At 50.6% G+C, this 13,721-nt stretch overlaps 1 protein-coding gene across 2 annotated transcripts in view; it reads right to left on the reverse strand.

Moving 5' to 3' along the window:
- Positions 1 to 13,721, reverse strand: part of FOCAD (focadhesin) — a 334,145-nt gene that overhangs the window by 270,708 nt on the left and 49,716 nt on the right. For both annotated transcript variants that reach the window (XM_075316251.1, XM_075316242.1), the window contains exon 4: positions 9,530 to 9,684. In XM_075316251.1, the coding sequence (XP_075172366.1) occupies positions 9,530 to 9,684 (155 nt within the window). The remainder of the gene's footprint in view (positions 1 to 9,529; positions 9,685 to 13,721) is intronic.

A 13,721-nucleotide genomic window follows, 5' to 3' on the forward strand; every position in this document is an offset into this window, starting at 1 on the left:
TAAGGACACCACTTGCGGAGCAGACGTACGTGTGACTGCATTAATCTGCGCGTGACAAGCTGAGATAGCTTGGAGTGCCCATACGGCTGCGAATGCTGGAGCAAAAGACGCGCCGATAGCTTCATAGATGGATTTCAACCAGAGCTCCATCTGTCAGTGGCATCTTTGAGTGAAGCCCCATCTTCCACTGCAACTATGGATCTAGCCGCCAGTCTGGAGACTGGAGGATCCACCTTGGGACACTGAGCCCAGCCCTTGACAACCTCAGGGGGGAAGGGATAACGTGTATCCTTAAGGCGCTTGGAAAAACGCTTATCTGGACAAGCTCGGTTTTTCTGGACTGCCTCTCTGAAGTCAGAGTGATCCAGAAACGTACTCATTGTACGCTTGGGAAATCTGAAACGGAATTTCTCCTGCTGAGAAGCGGACTCCTCAATTGGAGGAGCTGGGGGAGAAATATCCAACATTTGATTGATGGTCGCTATAAGGTCATTCACTATGGCGTCACCATCAGGTGTATCTAGGTTGAGAGCGGCCTCAGGATCAGAATCCTGATCTGCTACCTCCGCTTCATCATCCAGAGAGTCCTCCTGCTGAGACCCTGAACAGTGTGATGAAGTCGAGGGAATTTCCCAGCGAGCCCGCTTAGGCGGCCTGGGACTGCGGTCCGTGTCAGAGACCTCACCCTGGGACCTATGAGTCACCCCAGGAGCACATTGCAGCTCCAACTGAGGGGGGCCTGGGGTCAATGATTCAACAGTGCCCGTGGCCTGAGTTACCGGTCTGGACTGCAAGGCTTCTAGTATCTTAGCAGACCATTTATCCATAGTCTCAGAAAGTTTGTCAGCAAATACTGCAAACTCCGTCCCTGTCACCTGGACAGTGGTAGCAGGTGGTTCCACCTGGGCCACCAGTAGCAGAGGCTCCGGCTGAGTAAGTGCCACAGGGGCCGAGCATTGCACACAATGAGGGTCGGTGGAACCTGCCGGTAGTATAGCCGCACATGAGGTACAGGTTGCAAAGTAAGCCTGTGCTTTGGCACCCTTGCTTTTTGCGGACGACATGCTGTTGTCTCCTCTGAGTACAATCCAGGAGGGTATATAGCCAAAAATCAACAGTGCGACCGTACAGTGTAAATGTATAGCATATAAGCATATATATATATGTACACTTCGGCACTCAGTGGGGCCAGCACCTCAGGTGCTGCTTACCGACCGCTCAAAGCGGTTGTGTGATCACCAGATTCCCTGCCTGGGCCTCCCAGAGCCGTGTTGTCTCTCCTCTCCAGCGTCAAAAGTGCTGACAGGAATGGCTGCCGGCATTCTGTGGGGAGGAGGGGGCCGTGGGCATGCCCTAGAAAGTGCGGGAATCTGGTGCCCCACGGTGCTCAGTGAGGGGGGAGGAGGATACAAAGTATGCTCCAGCCCTCAGCGCTGACGTCCTGTGCAGCGTCCCGCCCTTCCCCTGACTGGCAGGCCTGGGGGCGGGAATATGCGATACTAGGCCGCAAAAGCCGGGGACTAAAGTTATAAGCGCGGCCGGCAAATAAGCGCGGTCGGCGCGGTAGTCCCCGGCGCACTAACACACCCAGCAGCGCTGCAGTGTGTATTGGCACAAGCGCTCCATGCGCGGTCCCCAAGGGGACACAGAGTACCTCACAGTAGCAGGGCCTTGTCCCTGACGATACCCGGCTCCTGTCCAGCAGATTCCCCAGGGGCTGCAGAGGGAGCACGGTCCCAGTGCCTGGAGACCGATTAGGATCCCACTTCACCCAGAGCCCTTAAGGGATGGGGAAGGAAAACAGCATGTGGCTCCTGCCTATGTACCCGCAATGGGTACCTCAACCTTAACAACACCGCCGACCAGAGTGGGGTGAGAAGGGAGCATGCTGGGGGCCCTGTTATGGGCCCTCTTTTCTTCCATCCGACATAGTCAGCAGCTGCTGCTGACTAAGATGTGGAGCTATGCGTGGATGTCAGCCTCCTTCGCACAAAGCATAAAAACTGAGGAGCCCGTGATGCACGGGGGGTGTATAGGCAGAAGGGGAGGGGCTTTACACTTTTAAGTGTAATACTTTGTGTGGCCTCCGGAGGCAGAAGCTATACATCCAATTGTCTGGGTCTCCCAATGGAGCGACAAAGAAATTTGAATTTTGGAAAGCAAATTTGGTTGAAATAGATTGCGAGCACCATGTTGCATTTAGATGTCCGCTAAGGTACCTAAACAGCAGAAACCCCTCACAAGTGATACCATTTTGGAAACTAGACCCCTTAAGGCTCCTATCTAGGGGTATAGTGAGCATTTTGGATCCACAGGTACTTCACAGATTTTGATAACGTTACATTGTCATATTGAAAATGTTCATTTTTTTCACAAAAATGTTGATTTAGCATCAAAATTTCTCACTTTTTCAAGAGGCAACAACAAAATATGGATCCCACAGGTTGTTATCCAATTTCTTGTGAGAGCAGGGATACCCCACATGTGGCCAAAAACCTCTGTTTGGATAAATGGGAGGGCTTGGAATGGAAGGAGCACCATTTGAATTTTGGAAAAGTTGAAATAAATTGCGCACACCATGTCACATTAGCAGGGCCCCTTGGGTGCCTATACATCAGAAACCCCCCACAAGTGACCCCATTTTGGAAACTGGACCCCTCAAGGATTTTATTCAGGAGTATAGTAAGCATTTTGATTCCACAGGTACTTCACAAAAATGTTGCTGTAGCCTAACAGTGAGAAATTTGTTGCTATGTGGCCATGATCCAGCGACACGTCGTCTAGTACACAGTGTCAGCCTTCCTGCAGAGATGTGAGTGTTGTCCACGGGAGAACGCAGCTGCCCATGCCCAGGATTTGGGTTCAGGCTGCTGTGGACTTTAGTTCTATTCTCCGTGCAGAGAACACTCTCGTCTCCGCATCATAAATTGACATGCTGAGGCTCGGGAAGCTGCACCACAGGTCAATGTATGCTGCGGAGAAAAGAAGCACATTGGGCATGGGATTTCTAAAAATCCTTCCACTGTAATTCTACTGCACAATGCAGCGTTATGGACGCAGGAAAAACACTCTGCACCCAAAACGCTGCAAACCCTGATTGTGGGCGCATAGCCTAAAATGCTACAATGGATGAATGGATAGATGACAAACATTTATAACATCCCACCCCCCTGCATATTCTAAGCTGGCGCCCTTCAGGGACTTTCATGTGGCACTAAAGGGTGCCTAGCCTTGTATTTAGCCCAAAAAGAAAAAAAAATAATTAAAATAAATGACGTGGGGTCCCCCCTATTTTTGAAAGCCAGCTAGGGTAAAGCAGACAGCTGTAGCCTGCAAACCACAGCTGACAGCTTCACCTTGGCTGGTGATCAATTTGGAGGGCTCCCCAAGCTGTTTTTTTTTTAATTTTTTATAATAATTAAAAAACAAACAAACGTGGGGTCCCCCCAAATTAGAGCACCAGCCAAGGTGAAGCTGACAGCTGGGGTCTGGTATTCTCAGGGTGGGAAGAGCCATGGTTATTGGACTCTTCCCAGCCTAAAAATAGCAGGCCGCAGCCGCCCCAGAAGTGGCGCATCCATTAGATGCGCCAATCCTGGCGCTTCGCCCCAGCTCATCCCGCGCCCTGGTGCGGTGGCAGACGGGGTAATAAATGGGGTTGATACCAGATGTGTAATGTCACCTGGCATCAAGCCCAGCAATTAGTGATGTCACGGCGTCTATTTGATACCAGACATAACTAATTGACAGTAATACAAAAAAAAAAATTGACAACAAAAAAAAGTTTATTTGAAAAAACACTCCCCAACCATCCCTCTGACCAATTTATTGAAAAGAAAAAAAAAATCTCCTGTAAGCCATTTTGGAAGTCCCACGATCTTCTAGAATATGGGGGGCACGTTCAGGGAACGTGTCCCCCATTTTCTAGGAGTGCAGACCTTCCATTTGAGGAGAGTGGGTGCAAAGAATCTGCACCCACCCTCCCCGGGTCACAGCTGCAGACTCTGTGCAGCAGCAGCAGCCAGCGTCTGAGTCAGACACAGGAAGCTGTCAGCCGCGCTCTGCACATGTGACCGGCACTGCTGTGAAGGAGCCGGAGGAGGGGGCGGCGGGGGATCAGCGCTCCCACAGGTACTGGGGACACCGGGGAACACCGGGGTGGGAGTAGGGGGTGACCTGGCAGGGCCTGGGGAGCAGTATTCTGTCGCATGTGTGATGGCACATGCGACAGAATTCAAAGGAACTGGGGAAATGCGGGCGGTGCGCTGCTGTGTGCGCCGCCATTTTGGATTTTCGGGGGTTTAGGGGGGGGGTTGGGGTTTGGGGGTCGGCACTTCGGCGACCCCGGGGGACCGGAGGGGACCGGGGGAGCAGATTTATCTCCCAGCTGACATGTTTGATCATGCCAGATGGGAGATAAATCATTGTTTACCGGCGCTGTGATTTACTATTACATGATCATCTGTATACGGTGTATACCGGTGATCATGTGAGCGGGGACCGGAAAAACCGGGCCGAATCATGATCTCCAGGGTCTCAGCTACCCCCGGTAGCTGAAACCCCGGAGATTTTCTGACGCTGGGGGGCGCTATTTACCTTTTTCTGACCGCCGTTTATAGACGGCGGATCAGAATAAGGACCTGATTCTGCTGCCGTTTATCTCCGTAAGGCGGTCGTAATGGGGTTAATGAAATGTTGCGGCAACCAAAAAACATAATTCTGGCGTTTTTGATTTTTTTTTCTCGCTTTACCAATCAGATACATTTATTTTATATTTTGATAGATCGGGCATTTCTGAAATTATTATTAATATATTAATATTATTATTGTTTTATTTTCAATGGGGCAAAAGGGGATAGATTTGAACTTTCAAAGGTTTTTTTTTATTTTGATTTCAGATTTTCATAACCCTTTTTTTGTTACATATTTTATTGATTTTACTAGTCTCCTTAGGGGACTTTATCAATGCACAGTCCGATTGCTTCTGCTGATCAGCTGCTTTAGCATCGCTCTGAACAGTAGAAATGCTGATCTCCTTAAAGTGCCACCACTCTCCTGGCATTCACAGGAAATGAGTCATGACAGTGACAGGGGCCATTAGCTGACCCCGCACTGTCATGACAAACCATTGGCGCACGGCGATTTTGAAAAGGGGCCGCCGATGGCAACGGGGAAGGGCGCGATCTTCGCCAGAGTGCGTTAGATCGCGCTGTCAGAGTTTCCATTTGAAAGGTGTAAGAGGCTTGTTGGTGGTTATAGGAAGTGGGTGATTGCAGTTATTTATTACAAAGTGTGTAGTCACTTGTTAAAGACAGCAATATAAATCAGAGATCTACAGCAAAAAAAAAAATGAACAATAACAATCCATTTTACTTTCTGTTTTCAAACAGTTGTTTTAGAAAACACATCCTGATCTACCTATTACCGTATTTTTCAGACTATAAGACGCACTTTTTTTTCCTCCGATGTTCAGGGAAATGGGGGGTGCATTTTATAGTCTGAATGTAGGGCTGCGGGGAATAAGGGTGCTGCGGTGGAGCGGGTCATCGGCAGCACGAGCAGGCTGTAGCAGCGCCTGCCGTGACCACATGGGCCCACTCATTTCATATATATGCATCCTCCCGCCCATCATCTCTCAGCGCTGAAGTCGGCGCTGACAGGTGGGCGGGGTGATGGGCAGGGGGTGCACGCATAGTAAACAACCGGCCCACGTGATCACCCCTGGCAACTACAGCCTGGAGTGATCATGTGCGGCTATATTCACTGTCCTCCGCGCATCATCATCAGCGCAGGGGGCCATGAACAAGTCAGGTATACTCACTGGTCCCTGCAGCATTGCGATGTCCTCCTGTCTGCCCGCCAGCTGATCTGTGTGGAGAGCGGTGAGCACAGCAATGACGTCATCCCTGTGTGCACCGCTAGTCTCCACACACATCAGCGGGCGGCAGACAGGAGGACATCACGATGCTGCAGGGGAACAGCTCCACAGGTCAGAGGTGCTGCTGCTGACACCTAGAGGAAGATAAGTGATGCTGCAGGGAGTGAGGAAAGTGGAGTATAAACGTTTATTTTTTTCTGTGCCATAGGATAGAGGCCATATAGCAGGATGAGGGTATATAGCAGGATGAGGGCATATTATGAGCAGGATGGGGGTATATAGCAGGATGGAGGTATATAGCAGGATGAGGGTATATATCAGGATGAGGGTAAATATCAGGATGAGGGTAAATATCAGGATGAGGGTATAGAGTAGCATGGGGGTATAGAGCTGGATGGGGGTATATAGCAGGATGGGGGTCATTATCAGGATGGGGGGCTATACCAGGATGAGGGAAATATATACAAGGATGGGGATCATATACAAGGCAGGAGGATCATTACCAGGAGGGGGTACCTTAGTAGAGAATTTGGGGACATTACCCCCATAACAGTGTCAGCAGCAGATCCTCGCCCCATAACAGTGTGTCATGACAACATTTTTTGCTTAAAATTTTATTTTCCTATTTTCCTCCTCTAAAAACCAGGGTGCGTCTTATAGTTCGAAAAATACGGTAAGTGTCAGGTTTTGGGCACATTCTCATCAAAATTTGTCATCCATGTGCTGTCTGTTTTTAAAAAAAAAAAAAAAAAAGGCAGCACATAGAACCGTAGAAAGCAAAGGAACCATTGCCACATTTTAATGCCTGTATTTAACCCCTTAACGACCGCTGGCAGTATTATTACGTCCCTGTGGTCATAGTGTTGTTAATCCCCACCTGCTGATGTGGGCTGCAGGCGGAGAGCCGCGCACATGTCAGCTGATTTGTACAGCTGACATGTGTGCCTCGCAGGTACGAGTGGAATCGCTATCCACCCTTACCTGTTAACCCTTTAAATAGCCAAGAGTGACAGCACCATATAAAAGGCGATAGTGGTAGAAGTTTACTAACCGCCCATTACCGTACGAAGGGGGTTGTAGCTATAACCACATTCCGACACTGACTGGCAGTTGGCTCAAAAGTGCATCAGTGCAGAGCTGGCTGTCAGTCAGTGCAGGGGAGTGGTTATACCTATGGCTCATTGTATACTGAGTGGTGATTGAAGCTGTGCCTCAGAAACTGAAAGCCGGTGGTTGCTGGGAGGAATAAAGTTAGTTTCTTTCCCAGTAGTCATGTTTTCAGTGCAGCAGCAGCATACCTTTGGAACATTATTAACCTCCAGATTAACCCCATATCTGCAGGTTAATATTTGGGGATATGGTAGGTTTCTTTTAAAGAGTCTGGGTTTTTTTAAGTGGACAAAACAGTCATTATCTGATTGAGCCCTTAACCCAGGGGTGGGGAACCTTTTTTCTGTCGGGGGCCATTTGGAAATTTCTACCAACCTTCGGGGGCCGCACAAAATTATCAATGTTTAAATGACCCTGCTATATTGGGTGAAGCAATTAATTAACTGGGGGCATGGGGCTGGGGGCACAGACACCACACGCGGGGCTGGGGGCACAGACACCACACGCGGGGCTGGGGGCAAGAACACCACACGCGGGGCTGGGGGCACAGACACCACACGCGGGGCTGGGGGCACAGACAACACACGCGGGGCTGGGGGCACAGACAACACACGCGGGGCTGGGGGCACAGACACCACTGTGGGGAGGCACAGACACCACTGTGGGGAGGCACAGACACCACTGTGGGGAGGCACAGACACCACTGTGGGGAGGCACAGACACCACTGTGGGGAGGCACAGACACCACTGTGGGGAGGCACAGACACCACTGTGGGGAGGCACAGACACCACTGTGGGGAGGCACAGACATCACTGGGGGGAGGCACAGACATCACTGGGGGGAGGCACAGACATCACTGGGGGGAGGCACAGACATCACTGTGGGGAGGCACAGACATCACTGTGGGGAGGCACAGACATCACTGTGGGGAGGCACAGACATCACTGGGGGGGGCTGCACAGACATCACTGGGGGGGGCTGCACAGACATCACTGGGGGGGGCTGCACAGACATCACTGGGGGGGGCTGCACAGACATCACTGGGGGGGGCTGCACAGACATCACTGGGGGGGGCTGCACAGACATCACTGGGGGGGGCTGCACAGACATCACTGGGGGGGGCTGCACAGACATCACTGGGGGGGGCTGCACAGACATCACTGGGGGGGGCTGCACAGACATCACTGGGGGGGGCTGCACAGACATCACTGGGGGGGGCTGCACAGACATCACGGGGGGGGCTGCACAGACATCACGGGGGGGCTGCACACACGACTGGGGGGCTGCACACACGACTGGGGGGCTGCACACACGACTGGGGGGCTGCACACACGACTGGGGGCTGCACACACGACTGGGGGGCTGCACACACGACTGGGGGGCTGCACACACGACTGGGGGGCTGCACACACGACTGGGGGGCTGCGCACACGACTGGGGGGCTGCACACACGACTGGGGGGGTGCACACAGGACTGGGGGGGTGCACACAGGACTGGGGGGGTGCACACAGGACTGGGGGGGTGCACACAGGACTGGGGGGGTGCACACAGGACTGGGGGGGTGCACACAGGACTGGGGGGGTGCATACAGGACTGGGGGGGTGCACACAGGACTGGGGGGGTGCACACAGGACTGGGGGGGTGCACACAGGACTGGGGGGGGTGCACACAGGACTGGGGGGGTGCACACAGGACTGGGGGGTGCACACAGGACTGAGGGGTGCACACAGGACTGGGGGGTGCACACAGGACTGGGTGATGGGCTGCACATAGGATTGTGTGGGGGTGCACACAGGACATTGGGGGGCTGCACACAGGACTGGGGGAGGGGTGCACACAGGATTGGGGGGTGCAAACAGGACTACTGGGTGATGGGCTGCACACAGGACATTGGGGGGCTGCACACAGGACTGGGGGAGGGGTGCACACAGGATTGGGGGGTGCAAACAGGACTACTGGGTGATGGGCTGCACACAGGACATTGGGGGGCTGCACACAGGACTGGGGGAGGGGTGCACACAGGACATTGGGGGCCACACTGCGCTGAGAGTTTCATGCAACTCTGGGGGAGAAGGTTTACAGAACTGGTGTGGGGAGGCACAAAGCATTGGGCAGGGCACATAGCAGCAGAGGGTCGGCGCTGGACTCACAGCAGCATTGCACTCACATCACCGGAGTGCAGGAGCCGGACACACTGCATCAGAAGGAGAAGGCAGGCACTGATCTCCGGAGGGCAGGGGGCGTGCACACAAGGCTAGAAACTGTGAGGCTGCTGTGGACCCGCCCACAATTGGCACTGGCCGACGGGAGAACACATTGCAGCACAAACAGCAATGTGTGGATTTAAAGGGCCGGCGGCAGGAAACCGCGGTGACAGCACGAGCACTGCCTCCCCCGGGAATCTGCCCGGGGGCCACATAAAAGGTCATGGCGGGCCGCATGCGGCCCGCGGGCCGGAGGTTCCCCACCCCTGCCTTAACCAGAATGTTTTTAATTCAAAACAACATAAACAGTAAGAGGTTAATAAAATGATACTTACTTTGCGGAAGGGATAAGGTTCAGGACACCATTAAGAACATAGGTGAAATCTGCCTGTTTCTGTTCTACTAGTGTTACGAGGGCGTCACAACAGGCTGTCCTCACTACAACAATGTCACTGCAGCATTTCTCCCACAGGATATTCAAAGCTGGAGTCTGAAAGCAGGAATTTTTAGAAATTAGGGAATTTACAACATTTTGATTTTTTTTTTCATCCAACATAGCCAACTCAGTCTGTTTTTGGTAAAACTAAAATAGGCATTAACAATACTGGTGAGGAGAGGATTATATTTTAGAAAGCCTTAAAGCAGATCGGTCACCAAAGTTCACAATAATGTCAGAATAATATAATCCTAATAATCCTAACAATCCAGCTATAAAATGAGAGCTCATAAATCAAACTGTATTCTGCCCACACAGCCTGACTGACAGTTGCAGCATGTACTAAGAAGTGTGAGATCACAACAGGGAGGAGGAACACTGAGGAGCAGTCAATCAAGCTAGCTTGTTGAGTACGGAGGCCTTATTCTGAAATGCGCCGATTGTGTATAGATCGTGACAAAGTCTCACTACGTCTCCTGACACAAACGAAACAACCCCATACATACATGAGTGTGTAACGTTCAGTTCAGGAAACCTGTGACCAGTTTGTGCATTGTGGTTTACAGCATAATAATTTAATTGGGAGTGCGTCTTTAAATTAAGCCAGCCATTCTGACAAGAGCTTGCAAAGTAAATACAACAACCTCATTCAGTCCATGGGATCTATTTAATTATGTATACAGTATGTATTGTGAAATCTGATGACAGACCTGCTTAAATAGGATTTTGATATATTGTTCTGAAACATCAATATCATTTACAGTTCATATACAGCCACTAAAAAAAACAAAACTGGAATAACTTTTTTGTGTAAATCAGATTTTATTCGAATAAAGAACATGTTTAAAAGTTATAGGATAGGTGTACCGCCCTGAGAGGGGCCCGGCCGCTCCTCCGCAGCTCGGGCCGAGCCGCTCGAGGTCCGGGCTCGGGTTGTCGGTGGCAGGAGCGCCTCCGGACCGGGGGCCACTTCGCTCTGTTAAGGGGAAAGGCAATAGGGTGGTGGTGGTGTGGGACGAGGCGCGCAGCCGGGGAGGGCCGCGTTGTCGTCTAACGGGTCGTGACGCCACCCAGGGGTCGTTGTGACGGGATGCACCACCAATGCGGCTGGAGAGAAGGTGGGCTCGTCCGGGATCGGTGTTGCGGCCGCAGCTTAGATGTTAACCCCTCCGTGGGTAGGGGCGTTGTGTCCCGGGGCCCCGTGGGGACTGGCGACGGTGTTGTTGTCGGGGTGCAGGGTGCCGTGCGGCGGTGCAGTGTCGTGCCCGTATGGCACTGGTGTACTCACGATTAATTCACACTCGGAGTCACTGGTAAACCAAAAGTTCGGGTATGGTCGGGTCCTGCAGCCGGCTGCTTGTGTCCCCCTGTGAGGTTGATGGTGGCCCCTTTCCCTTGCACCTCTTGTTGTGGTTTTCGGCTACCCTGTCTGGACAGTGGTAGCCCGCTCCCCAGCGTTGAGCTGCTGGAGGAGCCCTCGGTTGCCTGCAGGCGCTGGCCCATCGGATGTTTGGCCCTTGGCGGTGGCACTCACCCAGTATCGGTGGGCTTTTGCCTTCTTTCGGGACTTTGGGTGAGGATGAACCCGTGAGGTCCAGCCAGCATTCAGTTAATTTGCCTATACTCAGTGGCTTCTAAGCTAGGACGGGGTCTGAGTACCCGGTTTCTGGGGCTCCGGTAAACAGTTGAGTCCCCGGTTCAGGACCGGCGGGCTTCAACATAGGCCCGGTCCCTACGGTTCTGCCGGTTGCCGTACCGGTATTCCTGCAGGCGGCCAACACCATCTGCCTGCCTGACGGTTCAAGGGTCCCAGACTCCTACCCGGGTCCCTGACAGCTCTACAACTCCACTCCTCTCACTGTCACTCTCCAAACTCTTCTTCTTGTATTTTCTGCCTCAGGACAGTAGTCTCCTCGGTGGGCGTGCCTTTCCGCCTGACTCCGCCCACCTGGTATGCCTTACTGGCCCTGAGGGAGGCATCAGGTTTCCCTTTCGGGTGACGGGTGTGTCCTCACAAGGGGTGGGGGTGTGTGTGTAATGTGGTAGGTGTTGTTACCTGTGACCCCTGGGGTCCAGGGCGTCACATATGCAAGATATGATATAGAGTAGAATAACTCAAATCTTGGAGGTAATAAGTAATACAACACTTTTCTACTTTCATAATAAGTCCTTTGATTACACACTTCAGGTCAGACCATCATCACTCATGTAATAGCTTTGCTTTGGAGATGATGCTCACTGGGCGACCAATAAACCGGCCCCCATACAAAAATTTCTGCAGCCTCGTTTAGAAAGTGGAGGCAAAGTAGATGCACAAAATCTCTGAGATGGCAATCCTGTCTAACAATGTAAACATAACATAAAATGTACAAAGAGGAAAGAAAGATGAGAAAAGAGGAAATGTAGGGGAAGAGGAAAAAGAAAAGAAGGACCAAGATGTCTCGTCTGGGTCGTGTGCAGCACCCCGCACTTTTGTTTTGTGAAATGGACAATCACAGAGGTCTCCCGCCCCCAACTGAGGCTTGAAGCCATAGTACCAGGTCTGATGTCTCTCTCTGTAAAAAAACTGGAACAACTTTTAATCCATAGTTAAAGATTATAGTGCATGCAATTGAAATTGTGATGGTAACCAACTAGTGAATCTGTCGACACTAACAGCTTAACTGATCTCTGTAACGCAGTGCTCTCTGGTGCACTGATTTTTAGTTAATATAGTTTTTTTTTTAACAGTAGACTAATGTTGAGTTCCTGATGCAAAATAACACTCTGACAGATGCATATGACCTGGGAAGATTCTTATCAGAATAGAGCTCAGTACACTGTTCCACCCCCTCAAACCACATGCCATACACCTCCACATAGTAATCAAGCACTGTCAATCAAACTAAGAGCAAGTTACTTGCCTCCTGAATTTACTCCATGGTTCTGCATATCTACATGTACACTGCAAGAGCCAAACAGGTTCCTGTATTCAATATTATTAATACTGTTGGGCCCAATAATACTTTTATATTGGTTATTATAGTTCACTACTCTGTTTCTCATTTAGGCACTATTTCTGATATGTATGTTTAGATATTACGGCTTTCAGGGTTTGTATTGTATTTGATTACCGTATACCGGCCAGTGGCGTAACTAGAGTTTGATGGGCCCCGGTGCAAAGTTCGGACCTGGGCCCTCCTCCACGTACACCGACACTTGGGGTACGGTACAATGACACTGACACTCGGGGTACAGAATAATGATGCTGACACTTGGCTCTTACCCACAGCACCCAGATTTCCCATGATCTGAAATCCCTCTATCAGCACCCAGCTTTCCTATGTTCTGATATCCATCTTGTTCTCGGCACCCAGCTTCCCTATGCTCTGCTATACATCTTTCCCTCAGCACCCAGCTGTCCCATATCAGAGCATGGGAAAGCTGGGTGCTGAGAGATGTATAGCAGAGCATGGGAAAGCTGGATGCTGAGGAAAACAGCCTTTTCCCTCAGCACAAAACGTTCCCATTCCATGCTTGTATCTTTGTCCCCGTTGTATATAGTTCTCCAAATAGAATAATGGCCCCCGCATAGCCTTCCATATAGTATAAAGGGTCCCACATAACCCTTCATATATTAGAATGCAGCTACATAGTCCTCCATGTATTATAATGCATTTCCCATAGTTCTCCATGTATTATAAGTCACCCCACAGTCCTCCATATATTATACTGCGCCCCATAGTCCTCCATATATTATAATTCACCCCATAGTCCTCCATGTATAAAGTAGCCCTCATATTATTATAATGAATATACCATAGCTCTCCATATATTATAATTCACCCCATAGTTCTCCATATATTATAATTCACTCCATTGTTCTCCATATATTAGAATGCACCCCAAAGTACTTGATATATTATACTGCACCATATAGTCCTCCATGTTTTATAATGCACCCTCATAGTCCATGTATAAGGTAGACTTCATAGTCCTCCATATATTATAATCTAGCCCCCATAGTCCTATATGTATTATAATGCAGCCCCATAAAACCTTCATATTGTTTTATGCAGCCCCATACTCCTCCATGTATAATGCACCCATAT

Source organism: Anomaloglossus baeobatrachus, chromosome 1 (assembly GCF_048569485.1).
Source record: "Anomaloglossus baeobatrachus isolate aAnoBae1 chromosome 1, aAnoBae1.hap1, whole genome shotgun sequence".
NCBI classification, from domain to species: Eukaryota; Metazoa; Chordata; class Amphibia; order Anura; family Aromobatidae; genus Anomaloglossus; species Anomaloglossus baeobatrachus.